The sequence below is a fragment of the Cuculus canorus genome, chromosome 6 (genome assembly GCF_017976375.1).
Source record: "Cuculus canorus isolate bCucCan1 chromosome 6, bCucCan1.pri, whole genome shotgun sequence".
Lineage (NCBI taxonomy): Eukaryota > Metazoa > Chordata > Aves > Cuculiformes > Cuculidae > Cuculus > Cuculus canorus.
In genome coordinates, this window is record NC_071406.1 from 23602710 (window position 1) to 23628891 (window position 26182).

The following is a 26182-nucleotide window of genomic DNA, read 5'->3' on the forward strand; positions in this document are numbered from 1 at the left end:
GCCCTGCCCCGCGCAGCCGCCGCTGCTCACGCCCCGTTCCTGTCCCCGCCCCGCTGTCCCTGCCCCGCGCCGCGGGCCCCGCACCCTCCGCAGCCGCTCGGCCCCGCTGACCCACCCCCGCCGCCGCCGGCATGGCCCCCCGGCTGCCGCCGCCCCGTTCCTGCGACACCTTCGTGGCGCTGCCGCCCGCCGCGGCGGGGTCCCGCGTGATCTTCGGGAAGAACTCGGACCGTCCGTCGGACGAGGTGCAGGAGGTCGTGTTCTTCCCGGGCGCGGCGCACCCGCCGGGCGCCGCGCTGCAGGTGAGCCGGGGGGCGGCCCCCTTCTCCCCCTTCCCCCCCGCTCCCCGTCCCGGCGCGGCCGCGGCTGACCGGCCTCTCGCAGTGCACCTACCTGGAGGTGGAGCAGGCGGAGCGGACACACGCCGTGGTGCTGAGCCGCCCCGCCTGGCTCTGGGGCGCGGAGATGGGCGCCAACGAGCACGGCGTGTGCATCGGGAACGAAGCGGTGTGGGGCAGGGAGGAGGTCGGCGACGACGAGGCGCTCCTCGGCATGGACCTCGTGAGGTTCGGAAGGGTAAAGGGGACCGAGCTCGGGACAGTGTGTGAGGCACTGGCACAGGCTGCCCAGGGAAGCTGTGGCTGCCCCATCCCTGGAGGTGTTGGAGGCCAGGCTGGATGGGGCCTTGGGCAGCCTGGTCTGGTGGGGGGTGTCCCTGCCCATGGCAGAGGGGGTGGAACTGGATGATCTTTAGGTCTCTTCTAACGCAAACTATTCTATGATTCTAAAATGTTTCAGTTTGGGCTCTACAGGGAAATACGTGCTTTCGTTTTCAGAAGACGCCTCAGTCCCTTCTGCTGCACCAGCCGTGGTTAAAAATAAGTGTTTCTTGGCATGGGCGTCGGATCTCTGCCAGGACCCTGGGAGAGGTGTCAGGTGCTAGAATGGAATCCATCAAGGAAACCATCAGACTTTTTCTTTCTGTATAAAGCTTATGCTAAATTGAAACAAGACTCTTGTCAAGAGGATGGACGGACTTCAGGAACTGGTGCTCAGGCCCTTTTCTAGGGTCTGTGTTCATTCCGTATTCCCCCGTACTTTTACATTTCAGTCTTAGCCACACATCTCCAAGTAACTAATGGCAGCGTGTGCCTGCCTCGCTGGTGCCAATGTAACACTAGCTAACCCACCACAGGCAGTCATAGCTTGGTACTGTTTTCTCCAGTCCAATACTTGCAGGGGTTTCCTAGCAGCCCTCTCCCTGCCTTTCCGTACTTTCATTTGGTTGTTTTTCCCTGTGTCAAGGACATACAGGACCTACTTCAGACAAGCCCTTTAAACAGCTTGCTCCTTTCTCTTACCAAGATCATACAAGGTACACTGAGAAATAGCATTCCAATTCCATTTGAATACTCAGGCTGAGCAGTTGTAGGTGAAGCTTATAGTTCCAAAAATAATATCTTCCTTTTGTTTTAGGCTTGGACTCGAGAGAGCTGACACAGCTGAAAAGGCTCTTACTGTCATTGTTGACTTGCTAGAAAAATATGGACAGGGAGGAAACTGTATGGAGAGCCACATGGCATTTACATACTATAACAGTTTTCTGATAGCCGACAGAAAGGAAGCATGGGTGCTGGAGACATCAGGAAAATACTGGGCGGCAGAAAAAGTAGAAGGTATGGATGATCATCCTCCCTTTAAACATTTCAAATGCAATGGCAATTAGGAGTCCTTCACTTTGCATTTACTGTTTCGTTAAGGCATCAAACTAGCCTCCAGATACGTACATGTGCCTGTAAACAAACAGGAGTTGCTTCCTAGGGCATCAGTGTGGAGAGACTAGCAGTTTCACAGAGGAGCTGAGTCACAGGGGGCCTTGCCAGTCAGAAATGACCACTCCTGCACTTGGAAAACACAGGACAAGAAGAAGGTCAGCGTCTGAATGACAGCAGATGTATGGTCTTAAGGATGGTGGCAATTGATGACAATTTCATTTGGTCATAGGGTAACGATGACAGAGTCGGTGTGGTGGGCCCTGAAGTGCCAATTCTTCCATGGCTCCAGAAGGACAAGCTATGTCTTTGGAGGTCTAAGAGGGAGAATGTAAAGATGGGCATAATCAGGACAGATGTGAAATATGATGTTGGCAATAAAAGTAAATCAGTCAAAACTGAGTCACAGTGGAATTTGAATCAGAAAGATACGTGTAGTGGGGGAGAAAGAGCCAAAAATAAACAGCAGGACTCGTAGGAAACTCTTCAGTGCATAATTTGCTTTAGTAAGCTAATTGTAAATAAAATAACAAGAAAAAGTATTAGATGTATTAAAATTATTCTTTTCTCACCTTAAAAACAGGAGGTGTACGAAATATTTCCAACCAGCTCTCTATCACAACCAAGATTGACAGAGAACACCCAGAATTGAAGGAATACGCCAAAAGCAAGGGCTGGTGGGATGGGAAAAAGGAATTTGATTTTGCTGCCACTTATTCTTACGTAGATACTGCCAGAATGACCACATCTAGAGGCCGATACTGTGAAGGCTATAAACTTCTGAACAAACACAAAGGTATCATTTTTGATTTTTTTTTTAAGAAATGCAAAGCATTTAGTGAGCCACATTAAACCATAAATCATTAGACATCTCTCGTGGGTAATCATTCACAAGATTTGGTGAACCAGAACTTACTAGAATAATTTTTTGCCTAAAGGAAAAGCGCTGAACTTGAAGTCTTCTATCCATTTTTTGAATTTGTTAATGAGGAAAAATAAAAACAAGGGTCAAATATCAAACATGCACAGCTACAGTAACAACACTGAAAGGTCGCATTAACACTATACTGCTAAATGCTCCATCAGACCTGGCTCTGAAACATTTTGATAGGCTACATATTGTTACTGTACCTCTAAGAAAAAAAAACAACCAAACCTCAAAGGCTGTAACAGACTCCAAATGGTTTGCAGCCACAAACAGAATCTTCCGAACAACTTCAATCTGGTACAATTCATATAGGCCTAAGACAACAGCACAGTGTTCAGATACGTATCTTATATTTGTTTTTAGAGATTTGTTTTTAAATCTTTGTAGTTTCACTAGAACTGCTACTCTAACCTTGTGTAGTCTAATAAAACACACTGAGGGCAGAACAAAATAATTTTGTGTACTCTGAAGCAGGTGCTTCTAATCACTAACAGTTATTTTTCAGAACTCTGTAGAAAGAAGCTATTACTCTCTTGTAACTGCATCCATCTGGCAGGCTTTCACTGCATCTATATTCACTTGCTTATTTGAAGTAATTAATCTGAACCAAAATTACATTGCACCCCTGCATTTTTTTTATTTACTTTGCTGAGGTCTGCCAGACCAGGGTTAGCCTTTAGTTAGTGCATCAGAATGAATTGCTTTTTGCTGTCCTGCTCTAGTGATCATGTAAATCCTGCATTCATTTTGGGAACTGCAGGTTCTGAATACTGAAAGCATTTTTATAATACCACTATTTACTTGTATTATAACAACGTTGAGATTCTGTTCGTGTTTTCATTCTAAATCCCCATTTTCAGGCATTTACCTGAACCATTTTAAAAATCACACTGGGTGTTCAGGTTATCAACCTCATATGGTTTCAGTTTGTTTAGATTTATTTTAAATAGGTGCCCTATCTAAAAGCTATTTGGTTTACAGCATCAGTAAAATCACTGGTTTCTTTATCTACCCTTCCTGTCTTTTTCACTCAGTGCATGACAGGTTTTTTTCTAGGCTTGTGAAAACCATTTTTATATAAACATTATTTATATCCTAAAAAACAGGGAATGCATTTCAGGAATAAAAAAGAAGTCTTTCATGATACATGATACCTTCTTTCCTGCTAGACAAGTTGCCAACTTACGGTTGACAAACTGACTCTTGCTTCTTTTAATTTCTTTGATTCATCTAGCTTGCTAATTTCTTGAATTCTCTGACTTTCCTAGGCAATTGTGGGAATACTTAAGAGCATTTCGTTGCTGAAATGCAGTGCTGTGTGTCTGTGTACAGGCAATTTGAAACATGTAAAAAAAAAACCCCAATATATATATAGGAGACATCTGAATTAGCAGCAGAGTGATTATTTTAAAAGGATACAGCAAGGCAGTTGAAAAAAAACCACGAATCTTTATGCAGGTAGAACTTCAGTGAGGGAAATGCTAAAAGATTAAATAGTAAGTGATGTTTTTCTGCCATGAGTGTACACTCAACGGGTACACCAAATTCGAAAAGAAAACTGCAATTGCTGACTGTTAGAATATTGGATTGCCTAATGATATCATGCCAGTATTTAAGCTTCAGTGTATGCTGCATGAACAGCAATAGCATTTAAACCGCAGATGCAGAGGCCTGTGTGGAAAAGGTTTTGTTTCACCTTCCTGGGAAGAGAGATTGCTTTTCACAGAGACGTTTGGCACTGTACTTCACATAGGTAGTTGATTAAGACTTCTTTACAAATGGATGTACTGTTGTAGTTTCTGTTGGTTCTGAGTAAAGAACACGTTGTTATTCCAGTGCATTCTTCCAATTATCACTTGAAGTGTTTTAGATGATAAGATGATTAAAATAATAAATAAAAAAAAGTGACCATCTTGGCATTTCATTTTCAGTTACACACAAAATCCATGTATAGTTGTTATTTTTACATTTCCAAAGCAACTGAGTGCCATAACTGTATACAAATACTGATAACTATTATAGTGATTTATCCTAACTTCCACACAGTGCTCAGAAAGTTCAGCCTTTAATCAAAGCAACTAACTTTCACGTGAAAAGTTACTGTGTGAAAGACCATTTGCTAGCCATATGTATTTTATCTTTCTGGGACACACTGTATGTCATCATTCTCCCTCTTTTCTAAATTGTAAATGTTACAGCTCATTATCACCTACTCTTTGATGTAAATATTTTGGGGAAAACAGTAATATTTTTAAGTGTGTTGCTTAAGATATGCTGTTAGGGTGTTTGGTTTTTTCTGCCAACACAAACAAACTACAATTGGCGTGCCTATTAAAGGAAAAAGCACCCAGTGCAGACAACATGCCTTTTAGTATTATAAGTAGTATAGTATTTTGTATTGTAAGTAGCGCTGTGTGCAAATAATTGTATCTTAAATAGGATCTATCACTTCTGAAATAATGATGGAAATTCTTCGTGACAAAGAAAGTGGCATTAATATGGAGGGTGGATTTATGACAACTGGAAGCATGGTGTCTGTGTTGCCTCAGAATCCTGATCTGCCCTGTATTCACTTCTTTACTGGAACTCCAGATCCTGCGAGGTGATGTAGCAGCTAGTATTTAGGATAAAAAGCAGAAAATATCTAAATGAAAAGTGTTGCAATTTGTCTAATTATGTTCCCTTTATGCTTTGTTTTGTTTGTTTTCCCCTGAAAAAGCACAATAAAAAAGTAGGAGGAACATAATGTACATTAATGCTATCTACCAACCCACCTAGTGAAACACTGCTATGACACTGACTTAAATATCACTAAGGAGGTTTAAGAAAGAAATCTTGAAAAAAAAATTAGAAGGAATTAGAAGAATGGGGAAAAATACAGCAATCTGACTCAACAACTTTAACAAAAACGTATCAGTAAAAGATCTCTGTTCTATTTTCTCTTTCTAGGTCTGTATTCAAGCCTTTCATTTTTGTGCCCAATATTACTCAGTTATTAAAAACTAGCTCTCCTACATTTGGTCAAGATGATCCAGTTAAGAAACAACCACGTTTTCAGAGTAAGCCAGATCGAAGACATGAGCTCTATAAAAAACATGAAAGTGCTGCCGTAGTTATGGGAACTATCGAGGTACGTTGATTAAATTAGATTTCAATGCAAGCAGGTGGTTTATATAAGCTCCTTGCTCACATTTTGTTAATGTGATACCATTTAATGCCTTTTGATGGATTGTGAAGAACACTGTAGTGCACCAGAAGCCCATCATCTTGGCATCTGGCAGGCATATGTTTGAAACGCTAAAAATTGCAACTAGCACTTTGCTGTGCCCCCAGGCCTAGCCCCAGGCAAATATCTGTACCGCTCATCTTGCAAAGCAGCAGGGCCACACGCACCCCTGTGCTAGTCAGATAATGGAGAAGTGCTGGAGCAGTCACAGGCAGATATACAGGTCCTGAGAAGAGTGCTTAGAACTCTTAAGGACCCTGGTCTCAGGCACTAAGGAGAACATAGCTTTTAGCATTGCTTAGTAGGGACAGGAAAGGAAACAAGATCACAAAGACAGCTGGACCAAAGGTGAAGCAGAGAGGTAGCTGCTTACTTTTAACAGTAACTTCTCCTATTTACATATACATGTTCTAAAATATAAGACATATGCCCACTTAAGTTTTGGTAGCATACTATCTAGAGCAGCTTTAATTTTGTTTATTTTCAAGTGAGCTGCATATTAGGGAAGCTATCTAAGAAAACCTGTCGTGGTGCTAACTTCTACCAACACAACTTGTACCCTAGAAACTATGAAGAGGTTAAAACAAGGACAGTACAACAAAATTCCTTCAGCATGAACACTGCGTACTCTGTAGAGTCTTTAGTGATACACATCTGTTTCTTTTTGCAGGAGAAAGGTAAAAAAAAAAACATGCTGAAAGAGATACAGCAGTTGGAGAAGCAGAAGATAAGCGAAATGGAATCAATCCTGCAAAACGGACGTCTTGACATTAACCAAGTGGTTAACCTTTTTTCACAGTGTGTAGACGAAGAACTCAAAATATATAGCTAAAACTACTATTTAAATGTGGTAATTGTGTTTTTATGATTAGCTTTCTAATGAAGTGACTATAGGGATTACATCTTACTTTCAGTTTACCAGTTAGTATGGACAGTTTTAAAGATATTCAGGCCAAACAGCTTTTGGTTGTATGAAACAATGCTGCAAAGGCTCTTAAGAGGTAGGCAGTGGCTTTGTCTGTATGTGGCATAAAGCTGCCTGCAGAGATTGATTTTGTCAACAAATAGATGCAAGTAGAATGTAATCACGTGACTAAACTGCAGAACAACCCCATCTCTGGATGAAGAACACAAACTCAGATTTAGAGAACTCAGTTCTAGTGTACACACTTCTAGCTTTTATAGTCAAGATAATTGTAGCAGAATTTCACATTGCTTGTATTGAAATGGCCATGTTAAAGGACTTCCTAAAATGTAGAACTTATTACTTGCACTGAATAAAAAAGGAGAGTGAGATGCATGTTGATTGATATTCAACTGTTTGATAAAATCATTCTAAGATATGTTTCGTATATGAACCTTCTACTCCTTCAATGTAAAATGAGGCTAAGGGGTCAAAGTATATTATGTAACCAAATCACAGTTACAATTTTACTAGGATTTGTTGTGAAACCTGATTACATGGAATTCAAGAATGCAAGCATCCTGCAAGTTACCATGCCATTTTCACTTCCCTGTCTTATTTTTCCTACCCGGGTACTGAAAAATAAATTATTTACATACAATATGATTATTGTCAAATTAATTCTGCAACACACTCTCATAACATCATCACTGTTCTTTAATATTAGTTTCTTGGCTTGTTAACGTTTTTAAGTCTGGCAACTAGGAAGGAAAAGGTTGGGATACACAAGTACAAAACATTTAAAAAGACATTCAAATATTTTTTTTCCCCCCCAATTTTTTCATATAAAGCCTTTTAATCATGACCTGTCTTGCCAAAATCACTACACTATGGAATTGATCTAATCAAGGTTTTTGCCCTGCCAGGAACTCTTTTCTCCCTGATCCTGTTTAAAAGTAATGATCAATATGACACTGCTTTCATTATCTGTGGCAAGGGACAAACTGAGCAAACAACAAAGAAAGAATATTTTGACTTTACTACATGATCAAGCAGGATAAAAAGTATGATTTGAAGGGGAAAAAAAAGCCTACCTCGCACTACTGCAAACCTTCAGCAGAGAACATGTAGCATGAAATCGAGCATTAGAGCTGCAGTAGAAGTATGTGACCTGACAGAGCACCTCTCCAGAAAGACAGCAGATCACAGGAAGACCATTCTTTGATGATTTTTCTATAGTTAGTCCATTTCTAGAGTCATCTTAGATGCTAAAGATGGGGCTACACACATGCAGTTTTCTCCTTTTGCAAACCATTCTACCCCTCCACTGGTGAAAAAAAGTAAGCATAGGCAAACAAAGTACAGACACAATGAAGTTTGCAGAATGAGAAAGAAAATCAAGAGTTCATCAGAATTCGTTTTCCCTGACCCTACAATGAAAGTATAAGCTAATTTGGGATACTTGGTCAGATCCACAGCAAAAAACTAGTGGTCAGTAATGGTTCTTGAATTTTCCAGTTCTAGTGATCATTACTTGTACCAAGTGGCCGTAGCAAGTAAGACTGAGTAGCAGGTAAGACTGAAATTAAGCTTGAGTTGACTGTGAACCTTTTGTGCCTGTGCTGCCAACAAAGTTTCTTAGATGTTCAATAGTACAGTGGATGTTCATGAATTGGAAGGTATATTTAATAAAATTTTGCTGTATTTACCTGTTTTCCTCCTGGATGTCTATACCTGACAACTGTGTGTATCTTTATTCTACTTTGGATCACCATCTGTTTCACACTACCTCTTTGATAACGTCAAAGCATCAATAAATGCCAGGTAAAACTGGAAATACCTGGAAACCAAGGTATGAGTCAAGTTTACAGATAGCGTAGCAAAACAAGAGAAAGAGTTTTATGCTACAATGCCAATGCAGTGAAGTTACCAAGGAATGAAAGTAGTGAACATGGTGGGACAGGCTTTTAAATGAACTTCTTGGCCACTTAAACCTAGGGTGGCAATTAACCAGGTTAAGTATATCAGTCTGGTTGTCAAATAGGTAAATACAGTCTGACTGTTCCTCTAGTTTCTGTGCTGGTTTTTATTTACTGTTCTACAGGACACAAAAACAATGTGATGTGTGGAGATGAATCTAGTGATGGCCGAGAGAGTACAGGATATTTTTGTACCTTTTTTATCCTGGGATTTAGTCCTCCTAGAACACACGTAAAAATGGAGACGAGATCAGGATGAATAATAACCCTCCCTCCCACAACAATACGTTTAAAGAAAAAAACAAACAAAAACCGCCTCAAAAAAACATAAAAAAATCAGAATGTCCTCTAGAGGGCAACCTTTGCACATATTTCATCATGGAACGTATCTTGCAGCTCATTTAATTTAAAAGGTCTAGAGCTTTATGAAAGATTATTTTTAAAAAAATGTACTAAAATTGCTACCCAGAAAATCAGAAGTTTGATATCCACCCTTGTCGATTATCACAATTATTTTGAGATTATTAAGAGAAAAAAAGAACCAAAGAGTGTCACTGGAGACTCCTCTGGACTTCACTCATTCAATGGATGTTTTCATTATAACTTCCAAGTTAACTGAGATTTATCCCAAACTAGTCCACCTTCAAAACAGAGGAACTCCTTGTACCGTTGTACACATCTTTAAAGCAAAGCTATTTCTAACCAACAAAATTGAGTAGATCAACTGTTGGCATACATCAAATTGTCAACTATTGTAAAACTGGCCAGTGCTCCTTGGTGTAAGCAAATATTTATCAGATAAAAGTTATTTAACTTTCTAAAGCTATCCAAATTCTATTCGTAGCCTCCAGAAGTACACAGTGATTTAGAAATAGATTATAATATCCTGTATTTCACTCATGGTTCCTTTAGTCTATTTATTAATTATCATAGCCTCTCATTGGATTAATGGGTACGATTAACGACTATTTGGAGGACCATAAATCTGATCTAAGCTCAACTTCTTGAAGATTTGAAGTTGTTTTTTTTTTTTTTAAATTGTATTTAGTAAGTAGATGAAAATGCAAAATGTTCCTAAAGATCTGTCTACGCTCTTAAGACAAAAACTAGTATCATTGTGTGAACACCGAAAACAAGCTCTGCCTGCTCAAAGAGCATCAAGTGTGGACTTAAGAAATACCAAGTTTGAAACTCAAAAGCCACTTTAATAAATCTCTCAGAAAAACACATTTTGCATTAATCTTAACAGGCACACATAACCATCCCACACCTCACATCACATCAAAGCTCAGAACTCCAAAATCAAGTAACAGATTTATTGACACGTTACAGTACTCAGAAGCCAGGCATACTCACGGCTTCTGCTCTTAAGTCACGTACATGTAATTATTCCAAGATATTTGATGCAGCAGTCTTCAGCAGTTGCAATGGAAATAGAACATTTTTTCCTTTCTGGCCACAGCCTGATATAAATGTCAATTATTTTGTTACTGGAAAACATTAAAATATATCAGTTTGTATAGCATACACATTCAGTAGGATGTGGTTATGTTTCTGTGCACACTGCAGACGTGCAATAAGATTGACAATAAGTAAAAGGAATTATTTTTCCAGTATGAGTCTTGCATGGAGTTATAGCTACCGCAAAACAACTGTTTTTTTAACAGTGGCTTATGATGCTAAAATCACTTTTAATTCTCAATACCATGTAGATGCACGAGTAGCTGTAACAAAAATGTGTGTACTAAAAAAAAAAAAAAGGAAAAAGAAGGGAAAGACTTTTTAAAAAAAAGACAAAAAGAGTTATTTGTATACTTGAACAAATAATTTTTTTAATATTTGGGTTCCTTTCCCTCACCATATAATTTTTTTTATACAGACATAAATGCTGTTCTTGCAGATTTAAAAGGGAAGCATAATGGCTATTGGATAATCGTCTTTAACATTTTCAAAATACTACAGCAGACAGTCTCACATTCTGCCTTCAGGGCACAGGAATTGGAATGACACTGGCATAACTACTTAAAAACTGTAAGAGGATACCTGAGACTTATTAGAAGCCTGTGTCAGGCAATTAATACTAAAATTTTAGTATCTTTAGTTTACTCTAAAGCCTAACTTGGATGTTCAGTTAGGTTCTTTATATCATAGATTTAAAAGCCATTGTACTTAATTTAAAAGGTTTGATGATATGATAAAACTTTTCATCTGGATTTGCACAGGTATCCAAGACTTCCATAACATCTTTATTTGAGACTGGCACTTCTGAATTAAACTGGAAAGGCTAATCGTGGAAGGTAAAAAACCTGCTCTTGAGAAAACTGTTACTACTACCATAAGGCAAAACTTCAGAACCTATTGTTTATAGAACCATAAGATGGTTTGGGTTGGAAGCGACCTTAAAGATCATCCACTTCCAAACCCCCTGCCATGGGCAGGGACACCTCCCACCACACCAGGCTGCTCAAGGCTCCACCCAACCTGCCCTAGAACACTTCCAGAGAGAGAACATCCACAACTTCTCTGGGCAACCCTTGCCAGTGCCTCACCGCCCTCATCGTGAATAATTTCTTCCTAATGTCTAATCTAAATCTTCATTCTTCCAATTTAAAGCCATTTCCTCTCATCCTTGTAAAAAGCCTTTCCCCCCTCCCCCAGCCCAGCTTTCTTGTAAGCACCCTTCAGGTACTGGAAGACCGCTATAAGGTCTCCCCAGAGCCTTCTCTTTACCAGGCTGAACATTATACAATTTCCTAATGTGAGGAAGCACTGGGTATTTTTATATGTTTTCAAGATTTGTTAAGTTTGTACAAAACCATTATTTAAGTTTGTACAAAACAATCAATATTTCCTCAGCTTTAACCCTCCAACATAGATATCATCTTGACAACAATTCTATTTTTATAAATGGAGGGTTTTATCTTGAAGGGAGAAACAAACCACCTGATCTGAGGTGTAAACAGCTAGAAAAAGTTCCTGTGTTGGACACGAATAAGTAGTAAAAACTGAAGCATGACAGAAGAAATCCTAATCCTATGAAGTCAGGGAGAAGCCTGACTGTAAAAAGGAATCAGTATTTCATCACACTAAAATATGGCAAACGTACAGCAGCATGAAAAATACCTCTCACTCATGTTTTTTTTTTTCATTGTGGCACCAGTCACTAAAGACGCTGTTACAATGCTTCTATAATACCACAGTGACATGTATTATTTTACTATTTGTTTTTCTCAAAATTGAAAAAATGCTCTAAATTCAGAGCATCTTGGGTTTAGTTGCATTCTGGTTGGAATGCTTACTAAATATCACTTGCTACCACTTCCATCAGAATAGACACAAGTGGAACCACATCTCTTAACTTTACAAGAGAGAATAACACAAACCTACAAGAGCCCTGAGAAAGAAATACTTCCAGTTTCATTAGTGAAGGCAGAGGAGATGGATGATCACATTCACACCTGCCTGCCTGTTCTCTGCCTGCATGCTCAGGTCAAGGGTTCTCAACTGCAACTGATCTCTTGGGAATAAAGCGGTAATACAAATATTCATCCCGAAATTCAAATTCATTTGTAATATGCTGGACGACGCCTCCTTTCATCAGTCTGTCTCCATACATCACAGCTTCACCACGGTCAGAAGCAAGGCCAACTTGCATAAGCCAGTTCACCAGGTCACAGCCAAAGAAGATGCCAGTGGAGATCTTCGCACCACACCTGTATGTCAAAGGAATGATTCACCCACATGTTCTGTAAATCTGGTATCACCACTGCACGATGGGGAAAGGCAAGGAAAAATAGCAGGAAACAAGGAAAGACGTCATAATAGTTAAGACCATGTTAGAAGAGAATCTGCAAGTTTTGTGTATTAGGGACATGCCAATGTTCATTACTTTTTGCTACAGACATTTCAATGAAAAGCAAAATGTACCTACAAGGCTATTTCATCCTTGCCCAAATAAGCTGCAGTGATCACAAGTAGCAATTTCCTAAAAGCACACAATGTAATTCTATTTCTTGGATACTTACTTTCCATGCACTCATTAACATGACCATTTTGGCAACAAAATATATGATTTGAGAGTAGCATGCTAGCAGCAACTGGAACTCACTCTGCATTTTAACTCCATTTTATAATATATATATTTCACTACAGCTTTAAACAGACACGGAGTGCTTACACATATTGTAAACGAAAACCATTTAACTTGCATATATGGTTAAATATTTACCACAGAGGCAACACTAAGAATAAACAAAACCTTTACAGCAAGACTGAACTAATTTTCTTTTACATATTTATAAGACAATGCCACTAACATCTACCTAGATGCAGCCAAAACACCTTTCAGAAATTTACCTGCAGCAATTAATGTTTCTGGTTATCTAAGATCTGCTCTATGCAATTCACATGCAGAGTTTCTGAAGACGATTAACAGCAAACCCCAAACTTCTTTCTCCAATTTTTTTTAAGTTAAAAGCAGCAGTAATTCAGAGCAAGCGCTAACATCTATTAGCAGAGAAGCAAAAATTAAAATAAACAGAAATCCAGGATTACAAGGTCCCACTTGTTTAAATCAAAGAGGACAGGATCAAGTTAGATAAATATTTAAAATGAGAAGACAAATGCTTTCTTTTAACTCAGAAGGAGAAATAAGAGAAAAACTACTTCCATACACACATAATATTAAAACAGAGAAGCAACAAATGTCAGTTTTTGATGTATTCTCAGGTGATGCATGATTAAAAAAAAACACACACACAAAACCCAACCAAATGAATAGCCTAAAGCCCAAGAAACCATAATAGCAGCAGAGGCACAGAAAGCACACCTCTCTCCTATTTCAAAACAAACATTTTCTGATAACATCTTTTCAGTCTGGCACGAAAGAAGCAAGTCCTTGAGTTGCAGTAGTGCAGTAGTTCATTATTCCTAAATGCATAACTTTATCTCTTATGGAACATTACTGATTTCTTAGAAGACTGATACTGTCAAAAAACAGTTCTGGAATGTTGTTTTGGGCTATCTGACCATTAACATATCACCCCATCCTGTCAACCTAGTCCTACTTAAAATCTCACATAATGAGAAAAGTTATAATGTCCTATTAGAACAATTTATCCTGTGTCTATTTCATACAGTAAACACTTAAATAAAGGCAGAACCTTTTTCTTGTTCCCGACGCTTCAGTCTGCATTTCTCTTCTCATCCACCTACAAATACCCGAATACGTAATCCTTTATTTGAGTATCGTAATTCGAATCTGAAAGCTTTGCTGATTTCACAAATTGAGGATTAGGCCTCATGAGGAAAACGAGGAAAAGAAATTATATGAACTCACAAGGCATAAATGTCCTAAAACACAACTATAATCTCACATATTGAGTAGCCTCTGAGTACATATTGATACCAGTTGCAATAGTTTCATCTCTCGTAAAAGCTATTTATTAGTAAATATTCAGTCACATAAATACTGACACCTTCTTAATCTCAAATGAAAACAAATGAACTCTCAAGTTTGACAAAACCCGTAGACGCATGTGCTCTGTTACAGACATTACCATATACATTTCTTCAGAAAGATTTTCTCTTCTGAACTCCAGCTAAATGCAAAAACTGGGGCCTTGCCTTAATGATATACAATTTTTTTATAATTTCTATGAAATCTAGATGCGTAATGTGATAACTTGAACCAATGTTTCAATTTGAGACTAGAAACATTTCCTTGCTACTGCTAAAGTCTTAATCCCCACCTTGAGGTTTGAATAAATATACCAGGACAGGAATTGCCCACAGACAGATTAAACTGCATTTCATTATTTTTAAAATGGTGACCTTTGTAACAAGTTGTATGTGCTGGGAGGAACCTTACCTTCTGCCTTTCACAATGCTTTTGACACAGTGATCTCTATGATAACGAACGAACTGTTGACAGGTCATCCTGATTTCCTCAGGTACAGAGGAATCCGTATGCCCAGCTGCTTCTCTTCCTCCCCAGAGAAATTCAAGTCTTTTAAAAAAAAAGAAAGAAAGAAGTAAAGAAAAAGACAACAGAAAATAAATTAAAAACAGCAAATCAACCAGAGGCATTTTTAAGGAAACTGCAGATAATGGAGCAGATCTCATAGGAAGTTTATCACAACTATTTTACTGGTTTTGTGCCCAATAATTTATATACAACCTTCCTAATAAACTTGTACAGTCTTTGAACAGAGGGGCTTTGTCCTAGGCCCAGGCAGAAGAAAAGACAGAGTTGTTGGGAGCCAGCTTTAGCTGCTGTATTCACACTGCAGCCAGCTAGCTCCAAATTAAAGATGGCTTTGTACAACTGACACCTCCACAGTGAGGTACCAATGGAAGTGTTCATCCACACAAAGCACTTGCATGAGGTTACAAACACAGGACTTTAAAACAGTGATGACAGAATCTGGTTCAGCATTCACATCTAAGTTTTAAATTTATCAGCTGAAATTATTGCTGAAGATCCATCACCTCATGGATCCAATCGCGCACACCACCATTATTTGCCAAAGATTTTGTCCATGGGAATCCCGTGGGATTTTCGTCTTTCAGAGTGCCATTAGGACAGCAGTAAAACCCGTGCACAGTGAACTGCAATTAACTCTCCACAACTGTGAGAGAAAGCAAATTTGGATGACTGAACAGGAAATGGAATGCAATGGCACTGAACACTCAATACCCTTTAAAAATTATTGTCTTTAATAATTAAGTCTATAAGTGTAAGAGTAAAGATTCTATTTACCTTCGCTTGAACGGCAGAATGATTAAATGCTTATCTAAGCCAAAAATACCAAAGGAAATGAAGCCCTGCAGGAAAAAAAATAGAAAAAACAGCATTAAACAAAAACTTCAGTATCTAAAGAACAGAAATAAAATACTAAAAGCTCAACGCCAAAACACATAAGTATCCCTCTTCTCTAGATATCTAGATAGTGACATCAGTGAAGCTTTCTGTATAAATAAGGCTAAAATCCTACTCAGTTTCCATAGGCATTTGGCACTCAGTTGTCATTTTTACCTTAAAAAGTATTCATGCACATAAAGGACATGCATTATGATAAGAAAGCTATCAAAGCAAAAGAAAGATTTTGAGGAAAAAAGGCAAAACATACAGGGGGCTGGTGACTTTAGCATTGTTTGAGGACTTCAGCTCACAGTGCTTGTAACAGCATGTGCTGCAACACCAACTAACAAAGTGATTTTCAGAACAAACATTGATACATACCTGACCAAAATTAAACACAGCACAGAAGAACTGCAGTTCCACATACAGCCTTCCAGGCTCCTGGTTGAATAGCCACCACAAGCAACTGGAAAGGTTCTGTTAGGAAAAAAAAACCAACACACCAAAATCCACAAACCTAACCTGACTGTTAAAAATCAAAATCACTTTCTTACTCTTCACATGCTAACAGCTGCTTGTACAATTTTCACTATCTTTATTTGGCAAATTATTCAGATAAAAGACAAATAAAAGGGAATAAACACCTTAACTATTATTTTAATTAGGCTTAATTGTCGAGACTGGGGCAAGCTTGTTTGTTTTCAAACAAAATAACACAAAACAGCATCGTAGAGGTCCTGTCCCTTTATAGGTTTACATAAGGAACTTGCCTTAAGCATACTTAGGTATTCAACTTAACACAGCCAATATTAGCCCAGACAGATTTGCAGTATTTGTCTTTAGACCTGTTTAGCTGAGATCAGTGCTTTCTACGCATTTTCTACATAGTTAAGATTGTGTTAAGCTGAAGCACATACCACTTCAGCTATTTTAGATGCCTGACAGAAGGACAAAAAACTCCGAAGTTATTAACCTCTTTGGGTGTAGAGGCTATTTCTTTAATGTAACTGGTCTCACTTCATAGTATCTACATAATCATTTGGATACAACTAAAATGGAGGCTAACATTTGGGACACCTCTTAAATATAGAGGATGTAAAAAATACATTATAATGGAATACTAAATATAGGAAATTTGAGCGAAGAAAAATTTCCATTTCGTAATTTCACACGGCCTGAAAAGCAACAGTAGTAACCACTACACTACATAGCTGTGCCATAGTGTCCTGCTTTGTAGGGTTACATATTAGTGCCACAGTATTTTCCACGTTCAATAAAATTACTTCCCCCCTAATTGTCATCCACAAGAAGCTCAACTTTAGGCATTACATTCAAACAGACAGTTAATTTTTCTCTTTGTCACAGTTAAAAAATAAAATTATGCATTACATTTTGGTATTTCACACTTTTTACACAGGAGCAGCCACTTCACAGCTTGGATCTAGTCAGTGATGATGCTTGGCAATACCAACTTAGCTATGTTGCCTCCAAACCACCACTAAAAGGAATAAAACTGGATTTTCTCATTTCAAACAGTTTTACATTATTCTTCATTACTAAAGCACCCCAAATAAATCCAAGTTCCAAATATAAGCATGATTAGACGGAAACTATTTCTGTACAGTCTCCTGCAGAAGTAGAATTCACTTTATATTTTTATTGGTTATTGTCTCAGGAATAAGACTGTCTCTTGAGAAAAATGGGAAGAGGTGTAATAGTGACAAATTAATTAACAAATGATATAATTCCCTTTTTTTTTTTTTCCCTTTAGGGTTCTCAAGTGTGGCTTGCTCACTAAACATCATCAGTCTTAACTTGCCTTTAGTTTATGACGCAGCACTGAAAATTTACTGACATTCCTCTTCCAAGGATTCATTTAATGGACTGTTACATGAGGAACTGGAAGTTTTTCTAGATTGTCTACATAGCTTTCCTAAAAATCATTCCACCTCAATGAGTTAAGCAATACGGGGAGAAAAATTACTTACAGCCAACAGGCCAACAATAAGAAGTAAGCACAGCAGCACATGTCTGGCCAGCTGTTTGTCTCCCGTCTGTAGAAGCTGCTCTTCCTGAGCCAGCACGCAGGTTTGAGCACTGCAATGACTCACGCATTGATCAGCTGAAAAACAAACCAGACGCTTTCATCAAGTTTCTAACTTACAAACTCCACGAGCAAAACTCATTAATATAACTTGCTGGGTTAAATTACCTCGTAAGTATCTATACTGAAGTCACATACACAAAATTTAATATTGGCTCTGACAATAACCTGATCAGACATGTATCCTCAAATGAAACAGTAACTTACAAGTGCTTCTAAAATGAAGAAATTGTTTGCAGCAAAAATCTTCTTTCAAAGGTTTAGCCACAACTTAAGTTGTTGTGTGGCTAACATTTAGAAAATACTACTAGAAATCATGAAAAAATAGTGTTTTCTCAGAACAGTTTTTAAGCTTAGAATAAATGTATAGAATAAACATTCCAAACATCTAATACTATCAGCTCTAATGTTTTCACTCTGTATCTTAGCATTGTTAAGCTCTAGATCAGACAATTAACTGTACTTATTGCAGTTCTGCGACTGTATTTTTAAGACGGTGTATCAGAGCACTGTAATAATTCTATCAATCAAAAGAAGCCAAATACACAGAGAACAGATGCCTCTTTTCCAGCTAGAGATTTAAGGAATTCTGAGTATCTTCCTCTAGATGGCAGTGAAAAACTTCCTGGCAAGGGCATACCTAAGTGCTTGCACTTAAAAGACCTGTCATAGCCATAGCAGAAGGTAATTATTGAGGCCAAAGTTACACAAGTGTATCCATTACTATTTGCTTTTAGTCATTTATAGTTTAGAAGTGCTCCCTCAGTAGATTGATAAAATTTCCTCTCAATCATAAGATGTTTTCTACCTTATTTTTTAGGATAAGAAAATTAAACTGGCCTTCCTCCATCATTGGAAAATATTCTTATGATGCTTGCCTGCATTCCTTTATAGATAAAATAGTTGGCAATAGATGGAAATCTAGCCTTTTATAAAATGAGACATAACTGACTGTCTTGCAGTGTGAAATATTTAGATTTGTAGAAAGTTACGCGGCACCCAAACAAAGCCTAAGAATATAAACTTCCTTGTTAAGGATGCAAAAGAAAATATGAAAAAGGTTGCACTGCAGCCAGCTTTGATTATTGAAAGCAACATATGATGAGAATGGACCGAGCATGCACTTTTCTGTCAGGTGCTGAACAGTAACATTGATCTATTTTTTTTATTTTAGTGGCCCCTAAGGCCATCTCAGTCAATTTTCTCCATCACAGATAATACAGCAGCATGGACATTTGATCTAATCTGTAGTAAGTGCTTGCTCCTCTAGATCCAAAGTTTCGTATTCAAATCCGGTACATAATTACAAAGGCTTCAAAGGCCTTTTTAGAAGACATGAGATTTGAATATGAAAATGTAAAAAAAGTGTGTTTAAGTGGAAAACTTGCGACAAAGTAGGGTTTTGCATTCGAATTCCCAGTGTCCAAACAACGCAATGATGGAGAGGTAAAGTCTAAATGCTCAGAAGGAAGTGTTAAAGTAGCTTAGTGGTAAAAAACTAACCTAAAACAACTATTAATCTTGAGCTCTGAAAGATTATTAGTAACTATCAGGCAGAAGAGAACAAACATCTAATATATTGCCTAATACTTGAATATAATATGAAATATAGGTTATGCAGGCAGGATTGAAAGAAGAAAAGCCAAAACAGTTTATTTGTAAGAACAACACAAATAAACGTTGTGGAAGAGTTTGTAGTATTAAAACAAGGACACGTTACTGCTTTACCTGTCTCAATTGGAGGAACCTTGCTTTCAGCAGTCTTTGACACTGCTTTGCTCTCTCTAGCACAGGATAATTCACCATTTGTTTCTTGACAAGAACAGCAACCTATTAAGTGTATACAGTAACAGGATAGTTAGCTTTCTTCACTATCATCATTTATTTTCCAAGTACAAAGTATACTTTACACAGCTTTAACTATTATGCCCAAAAATAACCCAAAAGGAGAAAGCAGACTTAATTTTTCCAATCTGCTGAAAGGGCAAATGGATTATGCTACTAATATATAAAAATATTTAATGTAGCACTATTGCCATGGAAGCAACACAAGTACTTTTAGCTAGAGGGAAAACATACAGGAAGTGATCAAAAAGGCTACATAAAACCATTGAGTAGCAATGCTGTAAGCTTATAATTTATTCGCAGAGACATGCTTTAGTGGGTAAACAATCTAAGATGCCTAGTGGACTGCATTTATCACATCCTTATCAAGATACCACTACTTACATAAAAACCACAGATATGCTTTTTTTTTTCCTGTCCACATCCCAAACCCTTCTAGTGATAGACATCAAACTTTCCTTAGAAACCTAAATACTGGGGCAGTTATACCTAGATTTTTTTCTGTTCTAGTATAAGAGTGGTAGGAGTAAACAACTATCCTTCCTAGGACAGAATTAAACTTGAAACATTATTTTACTGTATTCTGAGCTATTTATTCTTTTAGAAATCTACTTTCCCTACCTCTTTCAGCTGATGGCTGTGCAACAGATCTCTGAGAAGGCTCTGCAGAAGGTTCTGAAAAAGGCTGAGGCGCAGAGGCTGAAACTCGATTCCCCTCATTCCCTTCCCCTTCAACCACCTCCACTTGGTTTCGTGGTGAATATGGGTTTAATACCTCATACCTTGACTCTTGCCTATTCCTGTTCATGCACGTAAGTGAGATACCCGACATCAATATACTGATGAACAGGATCACTGCTGTGGTAATGATCTGTTAAGAAAGCAAAGAAGATACACTTAAATACAAAATAAAGGAAAATACCTGTCTTTCTAACTTCTGCACTTCTCTAAATATACTAACAAATGTATCTAATTAAGAGAGAATTTTCTGTATTTACTGCTCTTGCACCTTGTGGCATTTAAAGAGCAACCCATACATCCAACTAATTTCCCTTGCCTGAGTAACTTAGCTCTTTTTTACACGGGTACTCCATTTCCCATGCAATCCAGAAACACCCCCTAATCATCACCATCATCATCCCCCTCAGGATCATTACTGCTCCAGTTTAAGTTCTCTTTAGATACCTATTAACTCCAAAGAGGAATGTGTTCTAGTCACTCTCTGGCACAGCTTTGATTTCCATGTTTTCTCCAATGGACAGCATCCCATTAATCAACCTGTTCTTCTAATCATCTGTTACTGATACCTACAGTCCAGCATGAGGCTATTCTAGTACTTGTGAAAGTGCCACATGAATAACCCTGAGAGACTCACAGGCTCTCTACCCAAAATAAAGACAGAGGGAAAACACAACAAATATCTAGGCTAGTACACCTTACATCCTCTGATAAGAAGAACAATTCATTGGTAAAAACTGACATTAAGGCTCGTGGACTTTTTAGTCTGTGATCGTGCGGAGACGCTTCCCATAGCTCAAGCAGTTACTGCTACATATGTAATGAAGATCCTATCTATTACAGACCAAAACCCATTAATTAGCTATTTGATGGTAATAATTTTAGATAATTATCAAGTAAGATTACAAATTAGTCACAGGAAAAGGGCTCTGCAATTCATTACCACTCCTGAGCTTTTTCTTTAGAAAGCCGACTCCCTCTTTTTTTAGTCATAGCTACCTAACCTTGAAGGTTCTTGTTCAGACAAGTTTTCCTAATGGTGCATTACCAAAAAACATTTTTTAATCTATCTATAAGCATTTTACAATGATACTATTATTATGATAGCTTGTATTTTAACTGAAAGCTACTTACATAAGAAGCAAACAGAGAACGTAATTTCTCAATAATATATTTGACACAGCAGAATTCCGAAGCGAAGAGGGCAGAACATGTTCATACCTGATATTTTCCATAGAAAAAGGCAGAGTCAATAATAATGCCATTACGTTCACCAACAATTAGTAAGATTCCTACCAGAAGCGTTGGGATTCTGAAAGAGTAGAACACAAACAAAGTAACATATCTAGCTTGTTCCCACTATTTCTACAGAGAAAGATTTTAATTAACTTACCCCCATCCAGCTATGATAATAAATCCAATAGGAATCTTAACTGTTTCTCGTTTCCTCAACAGAAATAAAGAGAAAGACAAAAAACCTAGAAAAAACACAATGCCTTGTTTAGTATTAAATAAAGAGAACTGATAAATACAGTCTAGAAACTCTATGATGTAACTTGCTCAGTAACAAAGATACTCTTCTCAGACCTTCAAATAGCCCAGAATTGTTTTTCTAGTTGTGTTCTGAGAAAGTAAAAGAGAAACACCTATTATCTTAAAAAAAAATCATATTAATAATGAAGCATTGAAGAAATTCCAGGACATTTTACATTAAACATTCACTTCTAAATGCGTAGAAAGGTTCACAAGCATATAAAAGGTCTCATAAGAACATTTAACACACAACATTTAATACACAAATAACTAATTTCTTGAGGTATCAATAGCAGTTGTTCTAGACTGAGAATCTTAAGTAACCAACAAATAAGGTCGTAATCTGTTATAACATTTCTTTAAAACCTGACCAGTCCTTTATAAAGTCAATGATAAATTTGACCAAAAAAGTTCTACATTTTTACAGGTCTAAATATGTGTGGAATTATCTTCTGGAACTGTCTGTTCTATTCACAACTTAGCAGCTCAGGAACATTCCCCACACTGAAGCAAAGCTAGTACCTAGGTAATCATGAGTTACCTGTTTCAGATAATCATGAGTTACCTGTTTCAGGTAATACAATTTACTCCACAAAACCACCACAGGAATTAAACCCTTAGACTTCAGAACTCAAGAATGGCATAAAAAGTCTTCTGAATACTCAAAGTCTCTTTGTTAATCATACATGTAAGGTTCTGCAAGCTTCTCGATGCACCTTTCAATTCTGCCTACTTCAAGTAATCTCTTCATTAATCATCTAGGCTGGCAGAACACACAGTTTTTAGAAATTACAATTGCCAGGGGAAAGAAATGTTACAGCTACTAGGGTATTTCCTACTCTTTTTTGAGACACAAAGTTTTCCAGTCTACTGAATACAGAATAATTAAACTCTTAGTCTCTTAAACTCTGCATTAATTAAAAATCATCAGCAAGATTTTGACTAGCTGAAAGGCAGCCCACCACATCGTTTCTACTTGTAATTGCTTCTGTGTTGACAGCAGGTTCTTGTCTCCCGTAACAAGCTAGCAAGGCTGCTGTATCTAGCAAAGACAAACAAGACCTACCTAGGTATAAGCTTCCAATAGCAGAACCAGTGCCTGACACTGAGCCCGGTGTTGCTAGTGCTGCAGCTCGTTGCAGCTCAGCACAAGTATGCATATTTGTAGAATTACATATGAGTGAAAGGAACAATTACTCTAAAGGATGTAATAAAATTATTTCAGTACATTGATCTTTAATTATGGTATCTAAGTTCTGCCTAGAAAAATCATACCTGTCCACAGGTAGGTGCTATAAAGTGAGCTGTAGAGGAATATAAATACCAGGATCTGCATGGTGATATCCTTCTCTTTAACAATGAAGTTCCACACCACCATTCCAATGCAAGCAATAAACTGGAAAGAAAGGCAAGATGCCATCATTTAAGCTGGGAAAACAGGATGACAAGAAAAACTCCACACAGTGTAATATAGCTACAACAAGCTTTGAAACTCCATGTCCAGATTCACTAGAATGTGATTTTGTGAATTGGATAATTCTCACAGGAGTAAAACAGGGCAGCAGTGAACTCCGTTATGTCACTGACCATGGTACCCTGTTTTCACGAGGAAGGTTTTTTTACAGCAATTGTATAGCTCAGAAAAATTGGGAGCAAGGCAAATCAGAAAAAATATACAATCTTTATATATCTTATAATAAGTAAAATGTAAAGCTTTTGTTAAGTATAAACCATTTATCTGAAATTACTTGTACGTGAAGCTGAGGTCAACAGATGTTTATTCAGCCAAGAACTATACAATTTTTCACCCAGTGATACTGCATATATGACAGTTTTAGTACTGAAGGAATCTGAAAAGATAGGCTGAAACAGTAATGCAGTACTTAAGACTTTTTTTAAGACAAAAGCTAACTTCTCTGTTACAGACAAGAAGCACCTGCAGCTCTTATACATTACTTTTTTCCAAGTGATCAGACTTCAGAGAGCTTACTACATTTTTTCTTTAAGCTGCAGAACACTTCAAAAAGCACTACTGAACAGACGTGTTATAAGCACAGACTCCTCTCACCAAATTTAAACAGCAGTCATGCAGTTGACTCCAAGGGAAGAAGGAACACGTACTTTATAGTTTTCTCTCAGTTTAAATAACAATTAAAATTAATCCAGAGCTATTTGGCTTTGCCCTTCCCTAGCCACCAGCCATGCATTCCCACACCTCTTCCTTGCATCAGCACTGGCACCTGTCTGATCCCTCAGTGATCCACTTCAGAGAGCCAGACCAATATGGGGACTAGTTTTCTACTTAGCTCCTTGAGCCAGGTCACCACAGAGTCAAACACACGCTGCTGCTGATTCTGGAACTGCTCATCATAAATTGATACAAAAGTGTGCTCAACTGTATTAGGTAGTAACTTAAAATGCTAAAAATATATTTCAGAAGCCACCCTCTGTTCTGATTGCTTACAGTCCTGTTTGAAAATCATACTACCAGTATCAACTACTATTTTCTTCAAGGATGTATTTTAAGGCACAGAAATTGTTTAGGCAAGTCACATATTAGATTCCCCTGCCCTCCACAGACAGTTACAAAGATATCACTGCAGAAACCAAACTTATAAAAATGTTAAAAGTAAGATTGAAAAACCCACAACTCACACAACAGCATTCTTCTCACTACTGACCTGAGCAACAAGTAGATTTGTTGTAATCATATGAGGAAATTGTTTGTATTTCTTACTCAGAAGAACAACACTAAGAGACCAGATCTGTAACGTACAAGAAAAAAATGAATTTTAAAATGATGATGGTGAAATATTTCCAGGAAGCTCCAAGAGCTTGCCTCTAGTACACAGAAGCCTGGTTGTTCCTCAGGACATAAATAACTTGACCACAGAGTTGTGGTCAATCTAAAACTCCCCTCCTGAATCTCCTCAAACTGATCTATGACAGCAACAGGCAGTGTTTGTTTGTGGCTTCCCTTGAGGCACAGTTTCAAGGCAAAAGGACTTCAGCAAGACCACAGCTTAAGAAAATTTTAACTCCCTCGAACATGGATATTTTAATATTTTTTAAAAAAGCGAACAAAACAAACACATTATCTGTAGTGCCTATACAGTCAAAACACAAACACGGGACTTCTGGATTATCGACCTACTTCTTAAGAACTCTGCACCTAGAATTTCAAGGAAATGAATTTGATAAAACTAAATTAAAACTTCCAAGTCAAACATTTTCATTAATATTTCATTAAATAAATATTCACTGATGTTATTGGAGTTTAAGTTTGTACAAAGCCTCCCTTACCATGATATCCAAGCACCTCACACAGCTTGATGCAATTATTCGCCAGTACTATTACTTCCCCACACTCTGTTTTAAAAAAAAACCCACCAAAACCAAAAAAACCCACCAAAACCAAACCCAACTCAACAAAACCAACAAACTCTTAAGCTCTACTTCACTTACCCATCATTTTTGCAGTGCAGCTTTTCAGCGCACCCACTGCTAAATCAAGATTTTTAACTCATCCTTCTACAACAGGATACAATGAGGAAATGCTAATTATCTTATCATGACTTGATTTGCCGTTTAAGTACGAACGCTACCCTGATATGACCGCACGCTTTTGTGTTTTGCTTCATCAACACCTACCAGAGAAATGAGGCTGACAATACTTATATCAAAGCTAACATTTTGGAGTGCAGATGCCAATGGGTTGGGGTCCATAGATGGAATTGTCAACAGCCATGCGGAAACATACATAATAGGTGCAGACACAAAAGTGCTTATCACCATGCCTGAGGTAATCTGCAAAAAGAGTCAAACAGAAACAAAACCACAGTTAATCAGATCTCAAGCTATAGTAAATAACCTGCTTTAGGAATACAACTACTGCAAAACTATACCTTTGAATTAAACATACATTTTAACCTTTGAATTTAACAAATCTCTGAGTTGTTTCTATAAAAATTATTTGGAATTTCAGCCAGAAAGTATACATTTTATACATTTTGTTACACTGAAAATTACTATGAGCTTCTGAAATAGGAGGGATAGAGAGTTCCATACTGCAATTTCTTTCAGAGCTTTTTCCTGGGTGTCAAATATACCAATGACTCTGTGGTCTAGGGGTGAAATTACAATGCGATAATTTACATTTGGATGCAAAGATCCACATCATAAATAAGAAAACATGTAGTTATGCACATACTAATATGCACCAATTCATGAGAAGAAGCCATCTATATTTACATTTAAGTGATTTCTATTTTGGCTTCTCACTGCAAATTCT

At 37.8% G+C, this 26182-nt stretch overlaps 2 protein-coding genes across 5 annotated transcripts in view; one reads left to right on the top strand and one right to left on the bottom strand.

Annotated features, from left to right (window-relative positions):
- SCRN3 (secernin 3) lies at positions 1-7491 on the top strand. Its single transcript, XM_054070264.1, has 7 exons — positions 1-302; positions 385-566; positions 1477-1676; positions 2356-2568; positions 5140-5302; positions 5650-5830; positions 6597-7491. Exons 1-7 carry the CDS (start codon positions 132-134, stop codon positions 6756-6758), a joined length of 1272 nt encoding a protein of 423 aa, XP_053926239.1. The 5' UTR covers positions 1-131; the 3' UTR covers positions 6759-7491.
- Positions 7492-9976: 2485 nt separating this feature from the next.
- The window catches only part of GPR155 (G protein-coupled receptor 155), a 30115-nt gene continuing 13909 nt past the window's right edge, over positions 9977-26182 (bottom strand). For 3 of the 4 annotated variants that reach the window (XM_054070260.1, XM_054070262.1, XM_054070261.1), the window contains 12 exons: positions 25543-25698; positions 24573-24656; positions 23167-23287; positions 21752-21836; positions 21580-21670; positions 20242-20491; positions 19504-19605; positions 17660-17793; positions 16053-16148; positions 15570-15634; positions 14679-14816; positions 9977-12522 (listed from right to left, as the gene is read on the bottom strand). In XM_054070260.1, the coding sequence (XP_053926235.1) occupies positions 12300-12522; positions 14679-14816; positions 15570-15634; positions 16053-16148; positions 17660-17793; positions 19504-19605; positions 20242-20491; positions 21580-21670; positions 21752-21836; positions 23167-23287; positions 24573-24656; positions 25543-25698 (1545 nt within the window). In that variant the 3' untranslated portion in view covers positions 9977-12299. Of the gene's footprint in view, positions 12576-14678; positions 14817-15569; positions 15635-16052; positions 16149-17659; positions 17794-19503; positions 19606-20241; positions 20492-21579; positions 21671-21751; positions 21837-23166; positions 23288-24572; positions 24657-25542; positions 25699-26182 lie in introns of all 4 variants that reach the window. The other variant, XM_054070263.1, reaches the window with a different exon arrangement.